At 38.0% G+C, this 15,022-nt stretch overlaps 1 protein-coding gene across 3 annotated transcripts in view; it reads left to right on the plus strand.

Annotated features, from left to right (window-relative positions):
* The window catches only part of ALG5 (ALG5 dolichyl-phosphate beta-glucosyltransferase), a 41,764-nt gene extending 29,823 nt beyond the window's left edge, over window positions 1-11,941 (plus strand). For all 3 annotated transcript variants that reach the window (XM_046663968.1, XM_046663967.1, XM_046663969.1), the window contains 3 exons: window positions 693-844; window positions 9,318-9,403; window positions 11,735-11,941. In XM_046663968.1, the coding sequence (XP_046519924.1) occupies window positions 693-844; window positions 9,318-9,403; window positions 11,735-11,850 (354 nt within the window). In that variant the 3' untranslated portion in view covers window positions 11,851-11,941. The remainder of the gene's footprint in view (window positions 1-692; window positions 845-9,317; window positions 9,404-11,734) is intronic.
* The last annotated feature ends 3,081 nt before the right edge of the window (window positions 11,942-15,022 follow it).

Raw genomic sequence — 15,022 nt, forward strand, 5'->3', positions numbered from 1 at the left:
TAATGGAATATTATGTCCTGTTACTACTAATTATAAAATTAATTACTAATGACAGCAGTGAATACTCAGGATTAAAGACTACTTAAGTTTAATATCCAAAGTATTAAAGAACTTATATTTAAAATATATTTAATCAGATATCTGTCTTACCTAATTAGAGAGACAGGGTTTTTGCTTCAAACTTCTTTCTAGTCTGTAACTTCCATGACACTCTGCTGTACCTCTTTTATCAATATTCTCTTTAGCTAGGTATCAAACTTCAGGTTCAAATCTTAGTGTTTTGCTTTTGCAAAATATTCTGGTAACTGTCACCTTTTTTGAAACTGGAATATATTTTGGGCAGAGAGGCACAAAATATGTAGATGAATGAGATGTTCTCCTTGCTCATGGCAGCCCAGAACTGCTGTGGTATGATTCTGGTAGGTTGAGGCCCTGACCTCTCACCGGTACTGTGCTGCTTCTTGTCACTCAACCACCAGGACGTGAGTAACTGCTTCTCCAGAGCCTCCGTCCGCTCAGCAGTAGGCATCCTCCCCCTTTCTGTATAATGCTTTGCCAGTGAAGGGAATGGAACAGTGTGTTCATCGACCAGTCAATTAAATATTAAAATGCAGTTGTGTACAGGCCAGGTGATTTCAATGTCTCTGTTATAGATAAATGGAAAAATCATTTCTATTTTGTCTTTGTTTCAGCGTTCTTACTTCCGTACTCTTCTCATGTATGGGTTCCACTTTCTGGTGTGGTTCCTTTGTGTCAAAGGAATCAGGGACACACAGTGTGGGTTCAAATTATTAACTCGAGAAGCAGCTTCGCGGACGTTTTCATCGCTACACATTGAACGATGGTAGGTTCCTCACCAGCATGTATGTGGTATATCTTATTATACAGAAGGTATTCCAGATCATGAGAGGCAGCCCTGTGTTCTCACAATGAACCTCCAGATTTAAACAGATTGACATTTTTATATGTAAACTTAATCTGTGCCTTTATCCTTTTACTGGGTTGGATCTTATTTTGAAAATGTCAAACCAAACATAGGGTATAAACTTATGTATTCACCTTAATTGTAGACAGTATAAATTGGGAGGCCTGAAAATATCCCCTTTCCTTCAGCTTTGTTTTTTTCCTTGAAGAAAAAAGAAAAAGAGAAGGGTACCCATTTTCTCTTCTTCCCTTCCTTTTATAGGAGTAAGTTCGCTCTCCTGCCTAAGAGCCAATGCTTTGACCTCTGCATCCCCTTCTACCGTCTAAGAGCCTAATCCTTTTGGCTTATTTTCTCTCTTGTGTCTGCAGCCTTTTCCCCTCAACCACATCTTGCCCATCAGTTCTTGAAACAAGTTTAAATTTCTCTTGCCATTAAAAAAACCCTCTCCATTGATACCCCAAACACCCCTCCAGCTCTAGCCCTCTCTCCTTTCACAGCAAACCTTTCCTTGAAAGAGTTGTCTATATTCAGTGTCTCCATCTTATCACTTCTCACTCACTCCTTACCTACCTTACTATGGATTTTCCCCCATCCCTCCATCTAAACACCTCGTTAACCCCATGTTGTTAATCCCAGTGACCATGTTTAATATGACCACTTACTATCTTAATTAACCCATTGGTATTCAACACTTCTCAGCTCTCTGTCTTGAAATATCCTGTTCCCTCAGCGTATCTTTATCCTGGACCTCACCTCAGCTCTCAACCTATTTAATGAATAACGCTGTCACACAGAAGCTTGAAACCTTGGGGTCAGCCCCAACATCCCCCACAGCCCCTCCATATATCCAATCCATGACCCAGTCCTGTTGATTTTAGCTTTTATGTCACTCCATTTCTCTTCATCTTCACTTCCACCATCCAGGACATCATCACTTCCTATGCTTCAGCCCAAGGGGTCTTTTCAAAAATTAAAAGTGATTAATCAAATGCATCTCTTCTGCTTAGAATCCTTCAGTGGCTTCCCATTGCCTTTTGGCCCCTTCTGTGGCCTTGACAGGTGTACTGATACACAATATCAGCACTGATTGCATAGTCTGGCCCACCAGAGTCTCCACATGCAGATTCTTCCCTTCTCACCCCCACCCCTCAGCCTCTCACCTTCTCCTTATCCTTCAGGTCTTCCCTAGGACAGCCTGGCTTCACTCTCCAAACTAGATCAGACACCCCTAATTGTATACTGTTGCAGTACCATAAGCCTTTCTCATAGCACCTATCACATCTGTAGTCTTTGCTTATTTGTGTAATGTTTCCTTTTCTCTGTTAAAACATAAGCTCCACAAGAGAAGAATCCTATGTGATTTTGTTTACTAGTATATTCCACTATCTGATAGCGTGCCTGGCCCATCGTAGGTACTCAATATCGTTGAAAGAATTAATACTTACTCTTAGTCGTGGGCTCTATGTGAATTCTTTTCATGGTGGAATCTGCATAATTATTTCAGTAGATGTTCATTTTTGTAGTCTCTGCAACTTTCTTGCATCTATTTGCAAAGATCTATAGTCTCCCTAGAAATAGATATCATATAGCCCTCCAAATAACTTTAAAGAAACTATAATTTCAGAATGAAAATTATCATTCAAACATGTTTTTCAATCTTTTTTTCCTAGATTAAAAAATTTTAATTAATGTATATTTGGTCTTCAGATTCAGACATGTTTCTATTATGTTAAAGAATAAAACATCCTGATAGTTAATGGACTCCAAAATGAGAGAACCTAATTTAAGAAGCCACTCTTGATGCCTTCCTCTACATTGGGCATTGAGCCATCAGCCGTTACGTCTAGAACTAGGGTTCTCTGCAGTTTGAAAGGAAGGATTATGAAATGGAGTACGTTAGGGTTAGGGTGATAACTTAAAAATCATGAAGTTTCCTTGTCAGGATTGTTCTAGGGCTGCACTGTCCAATATAAATATAATATGAGACACAAATGCAAGCCATACATGTAATTTTAAATTTTCTAGTAGCCACATTAGAAAGTAAAAAGAAAGATGAAATTTATTTTAATAATATACTTTAAAACAGTATAAAAATATTGTCATTTCATCATGCACTCAATATGAAAAAATATTGAGATATTTTACATTCTTTTCTTTGTACTGTGTCTTCAAGCAACAGTACATCTCAGTTCAGACTAGCCACATTTCAAGTGCCCAGTAGCCAAATGTGGCTCTTGGTTGCTCTATTGGACAGCACAATTCTAGTGTTTTGGGGTTTTTTTTTTTTTTTTAGTTAAAGAACATTTTTTAATTTTTTTCTTCTTTAAATTTTATGTTCATGTGCATGCTTTTTGAGTCATTTATTTTGGACTTGATTGACATGCTATTGATCTGACTTAAAATTTTAGCCTCTTGTATCTCTCGTTAGGGTTTAATTATATTTATTTTGTGCCTGTAAAGGAGAACCACCAAATATGTATGTATCGACTTGATTAGCAGTATACCCTTCACCACAGTAATGTTTCATCAGTGGCTTTTATTGAAACCTGTCTGTTCCTGCACTTAAGTCAAGAAAGACTAAAGAACAGATGTACTTTTTTCTTATGCAGCATAACTTATAGAAACCAAGTTCGGCATTTACTCCTTATTTCCATTTAAGTGTCACCTTAGACTGTTCTTTTTTTTTTTTAAGATTTTTTTTTTTTTTTCTTTTTCTCCCCAAAGCCCCCCCAGTACATAGTTGTATATTCTTTGTTGTGGGTCCTTCTAGTTGTGGCATGTGGGATGCTGCCTCAGCGTGGTTTGATGAGCAGTGCCATGTCCTCGCCCAGGATTCGAACCAACGAAACACTGGGCTGCCTGCAACGGAGCGCGCGAGCTTAACCACTCGGCCATGGGGCCAGCCCCTAGACTGTTCTTTTTTAAGAATTTATTGTAACAGAGATTCATTGAAATTTTTCTCCTAACTTTCAGGAAATCCAAGTCAAGTAGACTTTCTAGGTATTAGAAAACATCAATGAGGACAGCTGAAGTTAAAAGACTATAGGCATCTCTTTTTTTTTTTTTTTTTTTGACCTTTAATACGGGTTGGATTTTTTTTTTATTATTAAGATTATGATAGATTACAGCCTTGTGAGATTTCAGTTGTACATTATTGTTAGTCTTGTTGTGGGTACACCACTTCCCCCTTTGTGCCCTCCCCCCACCCCCCGTTTTCCCTGGTAACCACCGATCAGTTCTCCTTGTCTATATGTTATCTTCCACCTATGAGTGGGGTCATATATAGTTCGTCTTTCTCTGTCTGGCTTATTTCGCTTAGCATAATACCCTCGAGGTCCATCCATGTTGCTGTGAATGGACCAATTTTGTCCTTTTTTATGGCTGAGTAGTATTCCATTGTGTATATATACCATATCTTCTTTATCCAATCATCAGTTTTTGGGCATTTAGGTTGGTTCCATATCTTGGCTATTGTAAATAATGCTGCGATGAACATAGGCGTGCAAGGGACTCTTGGGATTTCTGATTTCAGATTCTTAGGATAGATACCCAGTAGTGGGATGGCTGGGTCATAAGGTATTTCTATTTTTAACTTTTTGAGATATCTCCATACTGTTTTCCATAGTGGCTGTACTAGTTTGCATTCCCACCGACAGTGTATGAGGGTTCCTTTTTCTCCACAACCTCTCCAACATTTGTCGCTCTTGGTTTTGGATGTTTTTGCCAATCTAACGGGTGTAAGGTGATATCTTAGTGTAGTTTTGATTTGCATTTCCTTTATGATTAGCGATGATGAACATTTTTTCATGTGTCTATTGGCCATACTTATATCTTCTTTGGAGAAATGTCTGTTCATGTCCTCTGCCCATTTTTTGATCGGGTTGTTTGTTTTTTTGTTGTTAAGCTGTGTGAGTTCTTTGTATATTATGGAGATTAAGCCTTTGTCGGATAAGTGGCTTGTAAATATTTTTTCCCAATTAGTGGGCTGTTTTTTTGTTTCAATCCTGTTTCCCCTTGCCTTGAAGAAGCTCTTTAGTCTGATGAAATCCCATTTGTTTATTTTGTCTATTGTTTCCCTCAACTGAGGAGTTATAGGCATCTCTTTGATGCAGAATTAGAGGCTTGAGTTTGGGTAATGTTAAATACATATATATATATATCATCTCCATCTGCAGAACTGTACCTCACCTAAATTCTTTCCATTTAATGTTAAGGTATAATTTGACCTACTTTATGAGTAATTTTAAAAGTGGATTCTTTGAAATGTCCTTCCTTTAATAAATACTTAATCCATGTTATACATTTTTATGATTTAAAGTCAATAAGACTTATAACAGAAAAACAGTTGTCCTTTGCCCCATCTCCCGCCATCCCCAATCCCTACGCCCTGGCTGTAGCTACTTTCATCTTTTTACTTTGTCTTTGTGGTATTTGCTTTCATATTCAAAATAATGGGTCTGCATAGCTGTGTCCATTTTCCAGTTTTAGATGTTACTTTCCAAAATAGGAAATCAGTGGATAAGTATTTAGTTCTCTTAAACTCCTGTACACCCTCCACACTTACACTCCTCATACAATTTTAAAATAATTTTTGGTCAGATCAGTATTGATTGTTATAGCTGTGTGAAGATAATTCACATTTGGGCTGTAGCATACAGTATGATTATATTACCTTTCTTATCATACTTTTTGTTTTCCTAGAGATAATAAATATCTGGAGGTTCTTTTGTTCGTTTGCTTTTTTGGTGAGGAACATTGGCCCTGAGCTAACATCTGTGCCAGTCTTCCTCTATCTTGTATGGGGTTGCTGCCACAGCATGAGTTGATGAGTGGTGTAGGTCCACACCCAGGATCCAAACCCATAAACCCTGGGCCACTGAAGCACAGCGCACAAACTTAACCACTGTGCCCCCGGGCTGGCCCCATATCTGCAGTTTTGTGTTGGCCTTATTCTCCTGTGAATCTGTCACTTACTCACGCTCACACTCCTTCAGGAGTATAAATTCTTTCTCAGTATGATCTGACACATCAGATTATGCGCCAGTCTGATCCTTTTTTCTTGGGGACATCTCATGGGCTCTTTCTAGCTGTTCTTTGGCCGGCTGCACAGCTCCTGTCCTCGATCTCCTTTTCCTTGGTTTATACACCTGTTTTAGTAGAACACGTCCTCTGTTAAACTTGCTAAAAATATGAGAAGGAAACTTTGAGACCTCGCATGTGAAAACTTGTCTTTATTCTACTCTCACACTTGTCTAATAGTTAACGGGAGAAGGAATTAGAGGTTGGAAATCATTTCCTCGGGATTTTGAAAGCCTGGCCCTGTTGTCTTTGGCACTCGGTGTTTCTGTGGAGAAGTCCAATTCTGTAGATAATCTGAATCCTGCTTCTTTGTCTGTGGCATGCTGTTTCCATCCCCCTCTGGAAGTTTGCTTCAGTGTTTTAAAATTATTCAGAGACTCATGTGGCCCTTTTCCATGTGTTTTCTTGGGTACTCAGTAGGCCATCTAAATCTGGAAACTCTTGTCTTTTAGTTCTGAGAAATGTCCTTTAATCATTTCTTTGACAATTTCCTCTCTCCCTTTTCTCTCTTCTCTCTTATAAAACAGATATGGAACCTCCTTACTGATCCTATAATTTTATCTTCTCTCCTCTTTTCTATTTTTCTTCTTTTGAGAAGATTTCCTCAATTTTATCATTCAGCCCTCCTTTTGAATTTTTATTTCTGCTATGAAAATTTTAATTTCCTACAACTCTTGTTTTCCAATATTCACTTTTAAAAAAAAAATCTCTCTTTGTTTCATGACTACTATATCTTCCACTACTTCTCTTAATGTCTCATTTAAAACTTTGACATTTTCTTCTTTCCCTGCATTGTGTCTGTTGCACCAATTTTTTTTCTTTGTTTTAGTCATTAAAGTTTATCCCAGATGTCTTTAGTCTGATACTAAAAAAAGCTCATCAGAAGCTGTGTGCATGGTCAGAGCCTCTGATTGACTCGTAGATTTCACTACAGATTGAATAGTGGGGCCATTTTGTGTAGGAAACTCCTAGTTGTCGCCACCCTTTGGGCTGGTCGTTTTCACTAAAATGGGATCCCTCGGTCTCCTGCCTAGGAGATATGAGCCTGCCTGCCAGCATTCGCAGAATCTTTGGAGGAAAGGAGAATCTCATCTAGATTTCAGTGAGTCGTCCCATCTGCAACCCACCTGCACACCCACTTGCAGGCGTCATTTGAGGCTCTGATGTCTGAGCCTTTGGGCCTTCTGTGGCACCCCTTAACCTGCTTCTAGACTTCTCCCCCTGCCATTGTCTACTTTCCCTAGTTACCACTTGTCCAACTACTTTCCAACTTTGAAATTTCCTCTTTTACTGCTGTCATCTCCTCTTCTCTTTGTTCCTGTGTGTCTGTTCCATCCTTGTTTTAATTTCAGTGGAATTTCAGGAGTGAATGGTCGGGTACGTGTGTGTCTGCTGTGTTTCCCAGAGTCTCAGCGTGCCCTTTCTTCTACAGGAATACATCTGTTCGTGAGGTAACAGCTAGTCCAAGAGCTGAGTAACAAAAGAAAACATGGGGCCTCTGCCCTCCCCACACTTGCAAAAACACATGGAGGCATCTTACTGGAGAATAAACCTTGTACTGCTTCTCCATAGTAGCATACAGTTCCGTGCAGAAGTACTTGATATTTTAATTATAATCTTTGCTGTGGTAAGAGATTGGTCTCTTATAATACGGTGAAGTTTACTGCAATTTTTAAAAAATAAGCGTCTTCATTTCATCTAAAATGTTTAAGGGAAGAAAGATAGAGTAAAAAAAAGTAATCATTTAGAAAACAAATAGCCATTTAAGGGATTTTTTTAATATAAAGTAATGTCAATTAATCAGTGCTTTTTTCCTCCTTTCATCATTCTTATGTTGTTTTGTGTCTTTGATAAGTCACTAAGCATATACTGATATTCTTAGAAAAACACTTAATAATCTTGTTCAGATTATTGAATATCATTAGAACTAACTCAGCCCATTAGGTAAATTTTTGTTTTTGTGTTAAAGGAGAGGGTTAAGCACAAGGCTTAATATTCAGATTATCTCCTTTCATGAGTGTCATAATTCTAGTTAACGGAAGTTTCACATAGTCCTTTTAAAAATACAAAGAACACTTTTGTAAATGGTTTATCATCTTAAGTAAATATTTTATTAGGATAAGAAAAAGCATTAAGTGTTTTAAAAAATAGTTTTCTCGTTGAATTATCCAAATACTTGGGATTTAAACTAGTTGCATAATGGATGGTGGTGGTATTATGGCCAAGAAAACAAAACTCGCGAATTCAAGTTGTCTTGGATCAGGGAAATCAAACAGAAGTGGGTTTTAGGCATTTTCCTCTCTATGCTAATATTTTAAAACCAAGCCCTGAAAGTTTGAAGTGTGTTCCATGTAGTCTAGAAAGTGAGGGCCTGATGACTCAAGGATCAAAGCAGAACCGTGAAGGACTTGAGCACTTTTAGGGGCAGTTAAAGAGCATGAAGGTTAACAGGTAGTGCTGCTTCTCTTCCTGCGCTTGATGCCAGAGAAAGGAAGCAGCTGGTTCAGAGAACTTTGTAAACAGAGCCCAGGAAAACTTCTGAGTCAGGGAAAGCAGATTTGACCTAAACCGAGGGGCTGTGAGGAGGAAACCTTTCGTAGGTAGAAGGAAGGATGACCGGGAATTGAGACTGGAGATGTTTTTAACGGTGTATGTTAGAAAGAGACAATATATCTACTTCCTCTGTATGTATTAGTTATGCCCAAAGAGCATTTCCGACCAGTCTAAACTGGCTTTTCACTTTCAACAGCTGCCAGTGCTGTATTGTCCACGATGGCACGGGGAAGGGCAAAGGAAAAGATGGGGCCCTAGGGGCCCTGTGTTTAGAAAAGAACCCTTGATCCTTTGACAGTAGAATGTAATCAAGCAACTCTAAAGTGATTTAGAACATTCTCTCCAAGAGCTCCTCAGAGTTCCGCTTTATCAGCTCTCTGAATCAGTTGAAAATGCTGTCAGTTCTGTACCTTGAGCTAATTAAGGCTAGGATTGCAAACCATGGATCATGAAAATTTCCAGGATTAAATTTGCTCTTGGAGCGCAAGAGGCCATTTTTATCCTTGGGGTTTCTGAGTTGTGATAGAGACAGCATATTTCTCATTTAAATGTTATGCAATGACACACTAAATTATTTTATTTGCCTTGAAGCTCCTGAACTACTTACCTTTTATTTGACCTTATGTGAATCTGATCTTCAGTTTAACAGTATAAGCTTTACATCTGCCATGTAAGCTTCTTTAAAACCTGCCAAGGTAGAGATTTAATTACGCTCTATTTGTCTTTTTAAAAATAAATATCAATATATATTCTATTTCAGGGCATTTGACGTAGAACTGCTTTACATAGCACAGTTCTTTAAAATTCCAATAGCAGAAATTGCTGTCAACTGGACTGAAATTGAAGGTGAGTATACTGTTTATGTTACAGCTGATCTTATGTGGGGGTGGGGGAGACATCAGAAATACAGTTGCCCAATAAAGTCAGCTGGCTTTAATGTTCCCCCCTGCCCCCATTGGGCCTACTCAGCTGTCTTGACTCAGAGAGGCTGTTCCATAGAGAGTACTGCCTGCCTGCTGATCCCCTCCACCCGGCTCACTGCCTTCTCTTTTACTTCAGTCTCTTCTTGAGGTCTTCAGTAGGCCTACTGCTCTGCCCAAGAAATTCAATCAAACTTGCTACAGTAGACAAGATCACAGTAATCTGAGGCTAGAAATAAACTTTATTGTTTGCATCACCTTTTTTTTTTTTAGTATTATATTACTCATTGGGTAATTTTAGTATTGTATTACTCATTGGATAATCATAACTCAGTGGGTATTGAGTACCTGCAAACCACTATGCAAAGCTAAATAAGGAATTATAGTTGTTTTTACTCCAAATGTCCACAATCCATTCACAGCCAATTTTTAACTGTATCTGTACATATGTTCAAAAAGATCTCTAAGATCTTTAATAATGTGAAGACGTAAAGATCTCTAAGATCTGTAATAATGTGAAATCTATCATAATTCTTTTGTGGGTCCTTCTAGTAGTGGCATGTGGGCTGCCTCAGTGTGGCCTGATGAGCGGTGCCATGTCCGCGCCCAGGATCCAAACCGGCAAAACCCTGGGCCGCTGCAGTGGAGCGCGCGAACTTAACCCCTCGGCCACGGGGCCAGCCCCTATCATAATTCTTAATAATTCCTGTTCAGAAAAGTGTAGACTACTCTGGCTGTATAGAATTTAAAACATATTCTAGTTTTCTCCTTTGCTTACTTTAGAGTGAACCTATGTTAGTTAACAGTGTGGGAACAGTTAACAATCATCTGGAGACTTTCAAAGTCACCTGTCCCCCAGGTGAGCATGGCCTCCTCTGGAAAGTCATTGTTGCAGTAAGCCATTATTGCTCTGTAACCTCAGATGTTTAGGGACAGAAAAAGATTAAGAGCCGGTCTGGCAGTCATACAAACTATACAGTCTAGAACGAATTTAAACCTCTTGGAGTCTTGCTGAATCGAATAGAGTTTACAGAAATTTAACTAATCTCCACAGTAGCAGTATGGATCAAAGGGGACTGGGAAGCAGGTAAAAGGATTGCTCAGACTTGTAGTGATCAACTCTGTTATCTGTCTGTGTTGATCTATGCCCAGCATAGACTCTATGGGAAGATGAAGTGGGGAAAAGTAAAAATGTGTTTCATATTTATATCATTTGCTCATTTGCATTTCAGAGATAGTTGTGTATTATTTTTCAATAACCAGCACTCAAAGAGTAGTTTTGTATTAGTTGTTCCCAGAACCCTCGGCCCTATAGTCAGTCCCTCCTCCCTATTAGGGCCATCTGAAATTGTCACAGTTTAGATCCAAGTTTGATTTCACTTCAAGATGTTTTGTTTTTGTTGTTTTTAGAGAAACCACTCACTTCATCTTTGAAGATGTTTAATTCTTTTGTCCATGATGTAAACATAATTAAGGTGGATGTGTTAATTAACTTGATTGTGGTAATCATTTCACAGTGTATACGTACATCGAATCATCACATTGTATACTTTAAATAGATTTCAATTTTATTTGTCAATTAAACCTCAGTAAAGCTGGGGGGGAAAAGAAAGAAAAAGAGAAAGCAGCTGGAGCCCCAATGCTCCAATCTGGAAATTGTCAGTGATTAGTACTGATCTTGGCCATGTCACTTTACCAGCCAGCACCCTAGTTACCAGAACTGGGGGGAGTGGGGTGGAGCTCCACTTCCTACTAAAAAGAAATCCCTCGGGGTCAAAGCAAGGGCTTTTAAAACATGTTCAAGGAGGCAAATCTCATGTAGTCAACTGGGCTTGGCATGTTGCCATTTGGCAATCACAGCACAAGAAGATGGCCTAGCCAAGATGGTATTTATTTTAGCTGATTGAGAGTCTTTGATAGAATTAGAATAAAAATTGGATTTTTGTCTTGGACTTATCTCAAGATTATTAATCCATACTTGTATTATGTGTGGAGGGGTAGCTGATTCCCTGTAGTACATGAGAGACTGAAAAGCAGCGTGTAAAACGTGAAAATTTGTCCCCAAAAGTCATCTTTAAACGTACAGATGGAATTAAATGTTTAACATGCATACACACATAAATACATACATACATTAACAATATGAATAATAAGGTTACCAGAAGCTCACCAAGGTCATGTAGATTGACTTCTAAAATACTATTTTACACTGATATATTTTCTCCTGAGTTTATTTAAGTTTATTTTTAAATTGCAGGTTCTAAATTAGTTCCGTTTTGGAGCTGGCTACAGATGGGCAAGGACCTGCTTTTTATACGACTTCGATATCTGACTGGGGCCTGGAGGCTTCAACAACCCAGGAAAGTGAATTAGCTTATTTGCCATCATTGATTGTGTTCTTATGCATCAGTGTCATATTATTTCATTTGCAATTAAAATTTTAAATAAAGCTGGAATAAACCTATGCCATTGTCTGCCTTTTGATAATGTTAAAGAATTAACTGCCGTAAGGAAAAATTTGTGTACACCTTTAGGAACGACAACAAAAAAATGTTAAGGTGTTTGTAAACAAAATCAGATTTTCTTTTGCTTTAGCAATTTTGTTTATTTAGATTAATTATCCTTATGATTCTGAGAAATACAGTCTTTAAACAGAAGACAGAAGCAATTATTCGTACTCTAAAGTGCCTGCATAATTCTCATGAACGTAAATAAAAACCACAATCATATAACAGTGTTCAGAGATTTAAAAATAAAGTTAGCATGTATTTAAATATATACAAATTCATCAATATTAAACCCATATTTCAATCTATAAAACCCTAGGAAATTGTATGTTAAAGAAAGGATATAGACTTGGTCACAAAGGTATCCGCTTTTTTATACAGTCTTACTTGTCTCCTTCCTAATTTTACTTACTTTTACTGCACTTACTCTCTTACCTCCTGTCAATCCTTCTCTCTTGAGTTCATGTTATTAGAAATTAGAAATTCTTTATTAAAAAGAAAGTTTCATAATATTAATAAATGTATTTACTTAGTAACATCAGAAGCCTGTGTTTTCAGATACTGTAAAGGCTAACAAATAGTAATCATAAAATAATTGACCCCTAAAAATCAGAATTAGATTGTTTCTGATGTTTTAGAGAAGCAAACTAATCATAATAATACCTAATATTTATTGAGCGCTTACTCTGTGCCCACCACAGTTCTGAGCGCTTAGTGTGTAATGACTCACCTAACTTAACAACAGCAGAGGGAACAGGCGCGACGTGGTTAGGTCCCCGACGTCCCAGAGCTAGGAAATAGTGGAGTCATGACTAGCCCATGTCGTCTGGATCCAGAGCCTCCATTTTTTACTGACTATGCTACTTCAGTTTCTGAAGGTATGAAAATTGGGGATAAGTAGAAAGATACAAGTACATTGAATATAACATTTTAAAGACAAGGTTTAAGTGGAAAAGGAAATAGGCTAAAAATGACTCCTCTCCGGTAGTTTCAACAACAGTGATACTATCACATCTGCGTTAGACAATAAGCTCCTTGAAAACAAATGATTTCTTACTCAAAATTAGTGTCCACGTATGCTCTTCGACATCCATCTTAGCAGCATGTTTTCAAGTACCATGTCTGACCAGGCAAGAGAAATGAGAAAAAATAAACAAATGGGACTACATCAAACTAAAGAGCTTCTGCACAGCAAAGGAAACGCATCAACAAAACGAAAAGACAACCTAACAATCGGGAGAAGATATTTGCGAACTGTATATCTGATAAGGGGTTAATATCCAAAATATATAAAGAACTCATACATCTCAACAACAAAAAAACTAACAACCCAATTAAAAAATGGGCAGAAGATCAGCACATTTTTCCAAAGAAGATATACAGATGGCCAACAGGCACATGAAAAGATGTTCAGCATCGCTAATTATTAGGGAAATGCAAATCAAAACTACAAACTGGTGCAGCCACTATGGAAAATGGTATGGAGATTCCTCAAAAAAGTAAAGACTACCATACGACCCAGCTATTCCACTGCTGGGTATTTATCCAAAGGACATAAAAACCCAAATGCGTAGAGATATATGCACCCCTATGTTCATTGCAGCATTATTCACAATAGGCAAGACTTGGAAACAACCTGGGTGCCCACCAAGGGACGAATGGGTAAAGAAGATGTGGTATATATATACACAATGGAATACTACTCAGCCATAAGAAATGAAATCCGGCCATTTGTGACAACATGGGAGGACCTTGAGGGTATCATGCTAAGCAAAATAAGTCAGAGGGAAAAAGTCAAATACCATAAGATCTCACTCATAAATAGAAGATAAAAACAATGACAAACAAACACATACAAACAGAGATTGGATTGGTGGTTGCCAGAGGGGAGGAGGGGAGGGAGGAGGGTGAAAGGGGTGATTTGTACGTGCCTGTGGTGATGACGGTAATTAGTCATGGGTGAACATGATGTAATCTACACAGACATCAAAATATGATGCACACCTGAAATTTATATAATGTTATAAACCAATGTTACCTCAATAAAAATAAAAACAATATCTAAAAAAAATTAATGTCCCCAGCACAATGCTTAGCATGTAGTAAACACTTAATACCATAATTTAGATTATTATCTACTAAAAGGATCAGCCTCTTAGTGGTAGCTAGTAGATTTGGAATCAGTCACCAGTCTTTGTCCTGTCTTGGCTAGTCCATAGAGAAGCAGCTTAGCCCTCAGGTAATACAAACTTCCTTTACTACCAGGGTTTGAGAGCATTTAAGTCACTTAAATGAATGGAAAAGGCGAGGTTTATGCAAGTAGAAGTGACAGACAGCAAAGAGAATAATGACCATGAGCATATACAACAATTTCAGGATAAGCTTTGAACCAAAAATAAGATCCCTAATGAAAATATAATAAGACAAAGTATGTACTGTTCTTTGTAAGCTAGTAATAAAAATGTGTATTTGAAGCGTAATAGGAATTTTGAGGGAAAGTGTCAATACTTTATACGTAGTTCATCCATGAACACTATTAAGAAAGGTTTGATATCCTTGATGCTAATTTACCTTTCTAGGCACAGCTTCACCTAAGCTAAAAGCACAGTATAGAATCTGAGGCACTCAGTAAGAGAAAAATGTAGTTTAAATTGATAGCATTACAGAAATTTTCTTTATTTGAAACTCATCCAGGATCACTTGCTGTAGTAATAGAGTGCTCTACGTGTGCAAGCAAAACAGATCCCGGCGCCACCCTCTGAGGACTTTGCATTTCAAGGGCGTGATGCCTACAAATCTCACCTGTAGAACCACATGCCTAGAAGCATTCAGCCTGTCGTCAACTTAGAAGCGGGTTTCATTCAAGCCAGCTTGTAAATCAGTTGTTTGAAACTCAGAAGGCGTTTTCCCTTAGAAATAATGTTGGAAAGGATGGTTACGTCCTTAGAACAGTCTAAAACACGTATAACGTGTCTGTAATATACCTAAACTACTCTGTACTGGTCTGCAGTAAAACCTAACCATGCTTTGCAACAGTA

This window comes from Equus quagga, chromosome 6, assembly GCF_021613505.1.
Source record: "Equus quagga isolate Etosha38 chromosome 6, UCLA_HA_Equagga_1.0, whole genome shotgun sequence".
Lineage (NCBI taxonomy): Eukaryota > Metazoa > Chordata > Mammalia > Perissodactyla > Equidae > Equus > Equus quagga.